The sequence below is a fragment of the Palaemon carinicauda genome, chromosome 2 (genome assembly GCF_036898095.1).
Source record: "Palaemon carinicauda isolate YSFRI2023 chromosome 2, ASM3689809v2, whole genome shotgun sequence".
NCBI lineage: Eukaryota > Metazoa > Arthropoda > Malacostraca > Decapoda > Palaemonidae > Palaemon > Palaemon carinicauda.
This window is the reverse complement of record NC_090726.1, coordinates 60,505,876-60,518,868: the sequence shown is the minus strand read 5'-3', so window position 1 is coordinate 60,518,868 and position 12,993 is coordinate 60,505,876. Positions and strand designations below refer to the sequence as shown.

At 33.7% G+C, this 12,993-nt stretch overlaps 1 protein-coding gene across 1 annotated transcript in view; it reads left to right on the top strand.

Annotated features, from left to right (window-relative positions):
* t (C45 family peptidase tan) overlaps positions 1-7,627 on the top strand; it is a 34,084-nt gene extending 26,457 nt beyond the window's left edge. The window contains exons 5-8 of the mRNA XM_068356322.1: positions 2,897-3,131; positions 3,320-3,557; positions 6,878-7,074; positions 7,267-7,627. Coding sequence (XP_068212423.1) covers positions 2,897-3,131; positions 3,320-3,557; positions 6,878-7,074; positions 7,267-7,370 — 774 coding nt within the window. The 3' untranslated portion in view covers positions 7,371-7,627. The remainder of the gene's footprint in view (positions 1-2,896; positions 3,132-3,319; positions 3,558-6,877; positions 7,075-7,266) is intronic.
* The last annotated feature ends 5,366 nt before the right edge of the window (positions 7,628-12,993 follow it).

The window sequence follows — 12,993 nt, the reverse complement described above, 5'->3', positions numbered from 1 at the left end:
ACTTATCAATATATAAAACGGCGTAACGTGGATTTTAGTTTTGTAAAATTGGAACTGACTAATGTCAAATTGATGTAAAGAGGGGTAATAGCGTAGCCTATATATATATATATATATATATATATATATATATATATATGTGTGTGTGTATAAATGTATAAATACATACATATATATACATGAATATATATATATATATATATATATGAATACATATAATATATATAATATATGTATTCATATATATAAATATGTACAGTATATATATATATATATATATATATATATATATATATATATATATATATAAATGTATATACATACACACACACACACACACACACACACACACACATATATATATATATATATATATATATATATATATATATACAGTATATATGTATAAATACTATGAAGAACTGCAGAGTGTAATAGATAGTGTGTAATAGATGAGATCCCATAGAGAGATATGAAAATTATAACTGATGACTCCAATGCTGAAGTTGGAAAGAATAATCAGGGTATAGAGAATGTGATGGGTATTGAGGTTCCTGGCGAAGTTTCAAATAAAAATAGAGCACATTTCATAAGTTTTTGTCCAGCAAACAATCTTGTCATTGAAGGTACTCTATTCCAGCAAAAGGACATCTACAAATATATATGAACTTCACCATGTGGCAATTACAAAAAATCAAATCAATCACATTGCCATTAATAAAGAGAGAAGGAGCATTCTAAGAAAAGTAAGAAACTATAGAGGTGCAGATATTGGTATTGATCACCAGCTCCTCATTTTCACACTGAAATTAAAACTGAAAGCACCCAACAGAAACGTAGATAGAATACTTAGGTTTGATGCGACTAAGCTTCTAGAAAAAGAGCACACAGAAACATTTACAATTGAATGTAGGAATAGATTTGCAGTCTTAGAGACTTTATGAGACGAACAGCACACAATTAATGAAGAATGGTGTTAAGTTAGGAACATATATCAGTCAGTTGGTAGTGAAGTTTTGGGACTTGCAGTTACAAGGAGAAAGCCATGGATATCAAATGATACTTGGGATACTATTAAAAGGAGACAAAGACAGAAATTGATTGTTGAAAGTTTTCTAGGAAATAATGAAAATTACAAGGTAGAACATTTTTAAGTATTCCAGTGTTGATAGTGAGGTCAAAAGAAAAGCCAGGAATGACTGGAGAGAATATTTAGACAGTATCGCAGATGAGGCTGACAAAGCTATGAATTCTGGGAGTGGCTTAGGTGTAAGAATCGCTCATAGCATTGTTAATGGAATCCCTACTGGGGCAAAGAAGAAGAAGCATATACCCATCAAAAGGAGAGATAGATCTGTTATTGCAACAGAAGATAAAGAAAGAAAACGTTGGATGGAACACCAGTGAGGTTATGAATAGGAGATACGAAGGGAATAATTTGATTGATATACCTGAAACTGGGGAAGACCTTGATGTGCCCATGAATGAATTCAGTGTGTTTAAATTCAAACTCAAGAGATGGAAAGCCCCTAGATACGATGGAATAACTACTGGGATGATGTTGGCTGAAAATGAAGGGACCCCCATCATAGGCTTACTTACAAGATTATTTTGTAAAATGTGGTATGAAGATGCAAAATCTGATGAATAGGAGTTAGGAGTGTTGGTGAAAAAAAAAAAAAACCTGACTGATTGCAATAATTACAGAGGCATCACACTTACGTCAGTTTTTATGCAAGTATATAGTATGCTTATTCTAAAGAGACAGGAGAGAAAGATGTTTAAAATATAGAAATCCACCTTTGATAGCATTTATGGACTATGAAAAAGCCTTTGATACTGTGCACCGGCCAATTTTGTGAAGAGTCCTGCGTTATTAGAGAAGTATTGGACTGGATTGGTAATAGGAAATTAGCTACCTAGAGTATATGCTGATGACGATATCCTTATTGTCAGAACACTACAGGATTTGCAATTCTAGCTTACTAGAATACATGAAATATCACAGGAGGCTGGGCTCAAGATAAATAAAAGAAAGCCAGAGATGATGAGAACGGAATATGCAATGAAAGATGAAATATCATTGGAAGGAGACAGGATTAATGAGGTAGAATCATTTAGGTATTTAGGAACTATGATATCTACTGTAATATAGGTTCTTTAGAGCTGGAGTTTAATTAAAGATTAAAAAGAAAACCAGACAATGGCTGGGACTAGCTGAACTCGGGACGAATATTGTTTATGAGATCGACTCTGTCCCTCGTTGATGTCGCAGTTCACTGTAATGTTGTTACATTTAAAATCATATTTAAGAAGAGACTTACAGTAATAACTAGTTTCAAATTTCAGGAGACCAGTCTTGTAATGTATTAAGATTTTGAGCATAACGTATCTTACGATTTCATGAGTGTATTGCCTTATTTGTAAATATCATATGAGAAATACTTTAGATATACGGTATAGTTGTTTTGATCTCAGAATAATGTTAAAACGCAAATACAGTTGGAACTATAAACAGAAAACAGAATAACTTAAATCTATGTGGACTAACTAATAGAAAAAAAGGGATAAACATAAGGGTTGACTGGAAAAGAACAGTAAATATGTCTATTCAAAATTGAATATTCTGTAGAATAAAAGATAGTTTTTATGGCTGGTGATAATACAGCATATAATCATGGTATTCCATAGCTATTAAAATTCATTATCATTACAATTTAAATTTTTTTTTAAATTTATGATCATTATTGAGATTCAAAACTTTAATATATACTGCGAGCATGTCTGCTTAATATTTAGGATCCAGCATCTTAGCTTTTCGTTTACTGTTACACTTCAAAATGTCCCATGAATAAAAATGCAGGATAAACCATTTTAAGACTGTCAATCTTTCCAGGTGTTACTAGGACACACAGAGGATGCCTTACCAGAGACTCTCAACCACGCCTATGTAGTGAGTGCTCACATCAAGGAAGAAACGCCGCAAGGTCGTTATGGAACTAAGAGCGAAGGGTTTGTAGCTCTCTGCTATGCCGGACACCTTCCTGGTTTCTGCATGGGCTACAATCACCATGGCCTTGTCTATTCCATTAATGTTATAAGCCCTCAAAAAGTCATAGCTGGAAAGACACGTAAGTGAAGCCATCTTATAACAGCTGGCTAAATGTAAAGTGTAACCTTCCATGTAAAAATATTCATCTTCATACAGACTTGTAATGTTGGTGTTTTGCTACAATTTTTATCAAAATGGTTCAGTAATCTAGATATCTTCTTCTTTTAGAGAATCTTACGCGGTAACAATCTTACCTTTTTTTTTTAGCTCGTCACTTCCTGTGTCGTACACTCTTATCCGCCGAAACAATGATGTCTGCTCAAGAGATCCTGAGGGACCGTTCTACGGGATCTGCTGATGGCTTCAGTGTTAATATGAGCTTTACAAGACAAGAAGGGGACCATCTCTTCCACAATGCAGAAGTTGGACCAGCTGAAGACACTGATGAGAGTCCTATTTCAATTCTCACCATTAGCCCCGGGGAACATCTCATTCACACAAACAAGTAAGAAGGGAACTTTCTTTCATCCTGTGTAGATACTGTATGTACAAGGTTGCCATAAATATAGGCATCAGCGGTGACATTATGCTCATATATTAGATTTTGCTTCCTAGGCATCTTAGATACTAATGATTTACATAGATGGCCTAAAACATATTCTCAGATTTTTATGAGCCGTAAGTTATTGCCGTATGAGCACAGCTTCTACTGTAGGACCTTCTTATGTCTTAAACCCAGGCTTTCTATAAGGTAACAAATATTATGATGATCGTATAGTCATGAAGCCATGGGAGCTAAACCCACATTTATGGAAGTTTTTTTATAATTAATTATGGATATATCACCTGTTTTAGTAAAAAAATATTGCATTGAATATGTTATTTAAAGAAAATTCTAGTATTTTCGAGGTTGTGCTAAACGTTTTGGATTAGGAGCTGGATCTGTGATATAGGTGTCAGCCCTCTTTGTTTTTGTAACAAGAAATAAAGGACTCTTTTTTTTCGATAATTTCAGTCGGAAAGAAATTTTATAATAGAATTCTCGAACTTATTGTAAAGGCCCAGTTTTCAGAAATCTAATCGTTAAAAGCAAATATATATAGAGGTTTTTACAGATTGCCTAGCCTTCCTGGCCAGTCTCTGGTTCTAAGCAACTTTGCGGCACATATACTTGTTTCATGCAAATACTTAGATAAACATCGTATATTTTATATAATCTTTTTTTTTTTTTTTTTTTTTTTTTTTTTTTTTTTTTTTTACGGATTATCATACAAATCCCTAAAACACTATAATTTTCGAATTTTCAAGTGCGTTACATATGAGACAATTTACAAGTTGCATAAGTTCTTTGAAATGATTTTAAGAACCAGATGGATCCTTCTCCTTTTCCGTTCTTCTGATAAAGAAAATAGGCTTTGCACTGTATGCATCACATCATCCTTATCCTGCTATGAATGGTGAACTTCTGTCTGGAATAACTTCTTTAGGTATAACCTCATGAAATCCTAGTGCATAATAAATCAATATCAAGATTAACCTGACTTACCTACTGGTCAACCTTACCATATGGACCCTTTCAAAATTGCGTAGAGATATGGACTTCTTCGTAAACTGTACGTACCTTTCGCTTAATTCAAAAAAATTCCGACCTAATGAGCTGGTATATCAGATCATTAATTCCAGGTAGGCAAGAATTATTTGAACTAAGAGTATTGTTATCTGGAGAGCTTGTCACCATTAACCTTCCTTGAAAAGGTAGAGCTGAGATATAACATTTATGACATATAAAAGATTTTGCTCTGATAGTCATTAGCCAGCCAGTACACTAACGGTAGAGACCACAGGCATCAGCATTGAAAATTACTTGAGTAGTTCAAAATAAGATGTTTTGAAGATCTCATTGTAGGTACTGTAATTTGTGGTGTGAAGCAACGGTTTCACAGCGTGTGTTGTGCTAACCTCGCTTTTGGCCTTCCGCGTGGACGATACCAAAAATTGTAGAATGAAGGTTGTGATTATTGATAGATATATATGAGCAGCCGTTTTGGTTTATGAAAGTAAAGAGCATAGTGTATGCTATCTTTATATTAAGACAAGCCCAAAAGAAGCATCTAGAAGAAAACAGGAAAGCTTACATGGCTTTTGTGGATCTTGAAAAGTTGTATGGCAGGGATATCAAGAAGGTTAGTCTATTGGTGTGTGAAAGAGAGGAGTACCGGAGAAGTTGGTAAGGTTAGTGAGAATGATGTATGAGGGGACAAGAAGCACTGTTCATAATAAATATGGGGAGGCTGAGGCATTCCCTGTGAAAATTGGCCTCCATCAGGAATCTGCTCTGAGTCCATTCCCTCTCCTTTATGTTTTAGACACTTTGACATCAGAATTAAGAAATTACAAAGAATTGTTGGAACTGATTTTTAATGATTTAGTCAATATAATAGACAGAAGAACTGCAAGAAAGGTTTTCAGCATGGAAAAGATCCTAGAAAGGAAAGGATTAAAGGTGAACATTAGAAAGACAGACCTAACTAGAACGGGCACAGGTAGAGCACATACCTTCGCCATTGCCAAATCGGATAACAATGTCCGCGTAATAACAAAAACCGCACTATCTGCAAGTTCATAGACCCCATTTACCTTTGACTCCCAACCGCTTACAAGGGTAATGGCATCACTATATCTTGCTATATATCACAAAATAGGCAATTGAATTATGCACCCTTTGACACTAGTATTACGCAAATCAGATAAAATTGGCCACGATATGCCATAAGGATGTTTTTTCTTTTTACCTTTTCGAGACCTTGGCCTTGAATGTTGACCCAATCACTAACAAAATCTAATCAAATTGACCTTGGATAGTGGGCAATCATCCCACCAAATTTCACGAGATTCAGTCAAATAGTTATGCGAATCACAAACGCACAGACAGAATTACAAACATATAAATAAATACACGCCTATCACAACATAACCTTCACAATGAAGTTGGTGAAATTAATTATTAATAGTCGAAAAAGATATGAAGTAAACATGCAAGTGGATGATGGCCCATTGCTAGAACAGAACAATGTGTTTAATTCCTTAGGACCAATAGCAACTGCTATGAAAGTCCCTGGTCTATTTTTCAATTATCTTTATTTCTTTTGCAATTGCATAAGATGACTGCTGCTCTCTGTAAAGTTTCCTGTGATCTAGAGAAGTACCCTCTTAGTCCTGTTAGTTGAAATCCATATGTAGGGTAGCAAAAATCTCATTGGGTACGTCAGGAAAGATTAAAGGTACAGGTTGACACTTCTTGACGTCTCATTTAATACTAAGATTCAAAAGCTGATTCCGATGGATTGAACTGCCATAAACTGGCCCATCATCACTCGGAACAAACAATCTGTTTATACTTGGCATCCAGAAGAGAGATCTTTTTTCATTGCTTGCCCATCATGAGATATGGAACACAAAATTATTTCTGCAATAGCCAGTTCAGATGTACCACTAGGGTAAGAATGTTATAAATACTAGCTATGCTTTTTAAATGGAAAAAGTGAATCCTAAAAGTGGCGTAGCTCCTTTGCTGTTTGTTTGGAAAATGCTTTGACCTTTACTGATATTTCAAAGAGCTCGCTCATCAGTACCCGGTTTACACTTAATTTGTAACCATGCAAGACGATATTTAAATGATACAAATGTCCATTTTAACTATCACTATTGTTTTTCGAACAATTCAATTTTTTCCATATCACTAATGATGTGTAGTTTTAAAATTTTTTTACAAATCTCCACGCACATTAGTTATTGAATCCTGCAATAATGCCTCTATTTCTTCAGGTACTTGCGCCTTGAAATCCCCGAGGATTCAGGTCTTTGTATGGAAAGTAGTAACCACCGTCATGAACGTGCTTCAGTCTGCGCCCCTCCAGAATCCAAGGAAGCGCTTTTGGCTCTTCTATCAGATACACATGATACTTTATACCCATTCTTCAGGGAAGGAGGTGATCCTGACTTCGTTAAAACCATTGCACTCGGTAAGTTTATTTAAAACTCAGTTTCCTAGATCGGATAGATCTGATAGACTTACCCTGAATGTTTTGAATCCTCGAATGACAAAGTCTTTTATTCTCTTAACATTGTTGTCCTTTTTTTTATCAATTCAGTTTACTGTGTGAATGAAAAACTTAATAGATAGCCGTTCTAACTGCAGTTGTTTTTTCTTCTAGGTGTATTCGATCTATTAGATAAAACGTGGACTGTATGGATGAAGAATCCTCGTAACTACGACTGCTTGTTCTCGATGCCTATGCTCTTCAAGTGGGATAAATAAAAGCAGGAGAGTGATCCTCTTCTAAATTATTTATATATATTTTCTTGATTCTTTTATGTATATTATATCCAACCGTCCTTAGTGTAAAAAGATAAAATGATAGAAATAATCTGCTTAGTTATATTAAAGCTCATATGTTTTTAAAGATTTGCTTAATATTCCACCAATTTCAATCTAAAAAACTCTTATCTTTATTTACCCTCATAGTTTCTGAAACTAAATTGATCATGTTTTGCTACATTAAAATATCCATACAATATTCACTTTTATTTACCTTCATATCAATATTAAGATTCATTATCATCATGATGAGCATCGTTATCACAAGATCTAATGCCTATGATATAGGTTATAAAGAAAGCAATAGGTAAGTCAATGAAGAAGTCCATGGACAATCTGGACCCAGCTGAGAAGGACTTCGCGCTGTGTCACTGCGCACGTAACTTTGCGTAAGTTGTGTCTAACTCTATTTTGTTCTATTGGTCTATTAAATTTCTTATTCTTGATCTAGATATCATCCTCTGGCACCGCCGTTCAGTTAGTTCGTTATACATATTGCTTAAGATTTTCCTTAATTCTGACCATCCTTTGCACTCAGATCTTCCCGGACAGTACCATCCTGTTAGTAATACAAGGTATGTAATTATTTCTACTCAATAATACACAGTATTCTAGAAGTTTTCCTCTAGTTGTGAACAAGTTATGAACAAGTTGTGTTGAATCAGTGGAACTTCAATAGTTCAAACTTAGTCTACAACGAATTTTTTCTTGTTGAACAGGCTGACATAAGTATCTTTTTATAGTTTATTTATGAAAAATGTATTCTAATGTTGTTAATGTTGTTAAAATATTTTACTAATATTTTAATATTTTAATTGCTCATTAATTCCCATTAATTTACTTCTTTATGCCCTTTTCTCACTAGGCTATCTTTCCCTGTTGTAACCCTTGAGTTTATGGCTACTTGCTTTTCCAGCTAGGGTTGTAGCTTAGCTGATAATAATAATAATAATAATAATAATAATAATAATAATAATAATAATAATAATAATATCGAATATTAGCCAAGTGTTACTCAATAACTCACTCAATCAGCCATTTGAATTAATCAATCATTTAGACATCCCAAAAGACGTCTTATTGTTAATAAAAAGTAATGATTTGGTCATTAGAATCTATTCCTCTGTTAAAATGTTAAAAAAACATCATGCAAGGGACTTTCTCCATATATCTTAAAGAAAATATATCTTTAATTCCCTTTTAAACTCTTTAGACTGTTTGAATGTAATTTCATCAAAATTGCTGTTAGTTTTTCGAAGAGTAAGAATTGCTCGGAACTCCCTTAACATTCCAGTCCTCTGATTGGCTATAACTTCCTCAGCTGTGATTGGTTGTTGCCTTTGTCTACTATAGCTTCATAATCACACATATCTAACATCGTAACCAAAACAGTCAGTTATTCCTTCGAATCATTTTCATTATACTTGAAATGTAACAATATACAAATTGCAGCCATATACCGTAATTCCTTCACTATATAAAGGTCAATAAAGCAATGGTATTTACTTGAATATGAAATATTATCAATGAGTTACTCAAAAACCTCACTCAAACCAGCAAACAGAATTTATCAGACAAGCTTTAAAGTTCCCCCTACTCTTTATGACGTCATAAAAACGGATTTTTTCTTGATAAACAATAATTATTTGGTGATTAGAATCTATCCCTCTTATAAAATATGTTATCAAAACGGCCTTCAGGGGATTGTCTCTATATATTTTGAAGCAAATATAACTACAATTCCCTTAAAAGTAAAAAATCTTCAGGTCCGTCCCCCTTATAGCTAGTGCGTTTAAAAACAGTCTTATTGAATTCTGGCAGGTTTATGGAACAGCAACTCATAAACACCAGTGACTCACTTTCAGCGGGATATTCCAGTCCTTTGATTGGCTGTATCTTCTGAGCTGTGATTGGTTCTTGCGTTTGTTTACAAACTCACACATACACATCTAACATCGTAGCCAGAAGTCAGTTAATAATTTCTTTAAAAATTACATATTTATTTAGCTTACACCTCTGAACAAGATCCATTATCCATTTGATTGCTAAAGTAATAATATTTTGAGTTTCTATCCGTAAAAATTGTAATGTTTAAGTGTTAAACTATCTACAATAAGTATATGTATTTTACTTCTACCTAGGTGAATTCATTCATAAAATTACATGACGTTACATAAAAGCTCCAATCATAGGAGAGGACGAATCAGCCAACGAGAAGCCAGATATTTCCCGCCAAGGAAACGCACAAGGCGAGAGGGTTCCTCTGGCTTATGGGCTGCTTTTGGGAAATGAGTCAAATAAAATCTGTAGTTTTTAATTCATAATTTATCTGAAATATGTATAGTTATTTTATTTACCCCAATGAAGTTGAATTTATTCATTAAATACGATTGGATGGCGTCACACACAACCATCAATCACAACAGAGGACGAATCAGCCAATGAGACAACAGAAATTTCCCGCTAAAATTCATAATGCGAGAGGGTCATTAAGTTGGTGAACGAATCAAATTCATACAATGATATAAAAGATGTACTTTATTACTAAATTTGTTTTGAGTTTATTTCCATAAAAGTTACATTTTTTTCAAGTCGTAATTTAGCTGAAATATGTATAGGCCTACTGTTGGTATTAAACCTTACAACGACGTATTTCCTAATGAAGATAGGTCTAATGATTTGGTAATGAACTTTTCAATTACATTATGTATACTTGAAATATAACAAAATAGGAACTAAAGTCATGTAGTTCCTTCACTATTCTATTGGCTATGATAATAGTATCTATCACTTGTTACGCAATATTTTATTCAACCCAAGTAAAGAATTTAGAGTTTTAGACCTGCTGCACATAAACCTACACATTATGACGTCACATAGACGTATTTTCTCTATATAGATTATTTGGTGATCAGAAATTATCCGTCTAATAAAATGTTACAAAAATGCCCTATATTGGACTTTGTATATATTCAGAAAAAATATATCTCTAATTCAAATGAAAAAAAATCGTCAGCCCCCCGTCCCCCATAGTTAGGGCATTTAGATAAGATTTTCATGAAAATTTGGGTAGGTTTCTCAAACAACAACTCATAAATAACCGGAACGCTTTCTCGGTGGTAAATTCCAGTCCTCTGATTGGTTATGTCTTTTTCAGCGGTGATTGGTGATTGTCTCCGCGTACTACAGCTTCACAAACAAACGCACGCACATCTAACATCGTTGCCAGAACTAGACCAGTATTCCTTCGAATATGACGTGTTTCTTAAAACTTATACTCATCAACATGATCACCTATCTATCAATTAAAAATTGATAACAATTCCCATGAACATCTATTTCTATCATGATTTATCTGCAATAAATATAGGTTTTTCAGCATAGGCTTGCCCAGCTAAATTCACTAATGATAATACGATTGTATGACGTCACATACAACCACCAATCAGAGCTGAGAAACAATCAGCCAATGAAACGCCAGTTATTTCCCGCTAAAAATGCTGAAGGAGAGAGTTCCCCTATTTTATGGGCTGCTGTTGGCGGACTAGTTAAATTCATGCAGGGTACTTCGTTCAAATGCTCTAGCTAAGGGCTTTTTCATCCTAATTCATACTACTTGCTTTACGATATTCAAGTAGCCTGAGATGAATATTTTCTTATTTCTTAAATCTTTTAGATATCATTCAGATGTTTATCAGTTACAGATTTTTCCTCCAGTAAATCAGCTTTTCCTTTTGTTTTAGGAGTGAGAAACAAACGCATTTAATGTGATTTTTATAAAATTTCTATTATTGCTATTATTTCTATCATAGTGATTATCATTACTATATTGAATATTTTGAGATAAGGTTAAAAATTTTGAGTTCATATTTATTGATTTATAACAAAATACTACCTTAAGTCAGAAGTCCGGAAAGAATACATAGTAAATAACAACTTTTATTTGTTGGTTTTGTTATAAACATTATCAAAGCAATGGCTAAAATAGAGAAGAAGTGATCTTATTAGCAGTTTCCTTTATAAATTGGAATCATTGTACTGTTAATAAATCAAAACAGCATCAGTCTTTAACACTCAATTTCTTAACCTAACCTAACCTAATAAAATACATATCTTAACAAACTATTGATTGACATATAGGTCGTAAATTTATTTCCTGATGTCGAGACAAAGTTATAGGTGTAGGCCTAATTGGTGATCAGAGTCAAAAACTTTTCTTGAGAACGTCCAATCAGAAAATACTGTATTGTCATAATAGTTTAATTTTCACAAATTGATGAATTTGAGATCTACAGCCTAGCATTGAGGTCTGTGAGGCTGTTCAGAGCCAGGGTGACCAGGTTATTATTATTATTATTATTATTATTATTATTATTATTATTATTATTATTATTTTTGTTGTTGTTGTGTTATTATCATTATTATTACTTGCTAAGCTACAACCTTAGTTGGAAAAGCGGGATGCTATAAGCCCAGGAGCTCCAACAAGGAAAATAGCTCAGTGATGAAAGGAAACAAGGAAACAAAATATTTCAAGAACAGTAACAACATTAAAATAAATATTTTATATATAAACTATAAAGATTTTAACAAACCAAGAGGAAGAGAAATAAGTTAGAATAGTGTGCCCGAGTGTACTCTCAAGCAAGAGAACTCTAACCCAAGATAGTGAAAGACCATGGTACAGAGGCTATGGTACTACACAAGACTAAAGAACAATGGTTTGATTTTGGAGTGTCCTTTTAGAAGAGCGTCTTACCATAGCTAAAGAGTCTCTTCTACCCTTACCAAGAGGATAGTAGCCACTGAGCAATTACAGGGCTGTAGTTAACCCCTTGGGTGAAGAAGATTTGTTTGGTAATCTCAGTGTTGTCAGGTGTATGAGAAGAGAGGAGAATGTGTAAAGAATAGGTCTGACTATTCGGTGTATGTGTAGGCAAAGGGGAAATGAACCGCAACCAGAGAGAAGGATCCAATGTAGTTCTGTCTGGCCAGTCAAAGGACCCCAAAATTCTTAAGCGGTTTTATCTCAACCTATCGACCCTCCCCAGGATACCTTTTGTCCCCTATTTTCAATATTAAAAAAAAAAAAAAAAAAAAAAAAAAACACAATATACTAGACAAATAAATCATTAGTTATAATATCCTTCAAAGCTGCAAAACATGCTTGATTGCCATATTGTAATGCTTTGACATATGTAATGAAGAACCGTCTGTACCAAAATCTACAATGAACACACTTTAAAGCAAAATAAAAGTCAATGGAGAAGGGTCTGGACAATATGGACCCAGCCGAGAAGGATTTCTCTGTGTCACTGTGAGCGAAACTTCGGGTAAGTTGTGTCTGATTTTATATTGTTCCAGTGCCTCTTCAATTTAGGTGTCCTTTATTCCAAATTTCAAATTTTTCTCACCCTGGGTTAAACAGTGAATAGATGTAGAAAATTTATTAATGTTTTTATAGTTATCCTGAAGCAACTAACTCGATATAAAATGCTAGAATACAATAAATAAAGGGAATAACTACATATAGGGCACATTTCTGTACCTTATAACTTTCAAG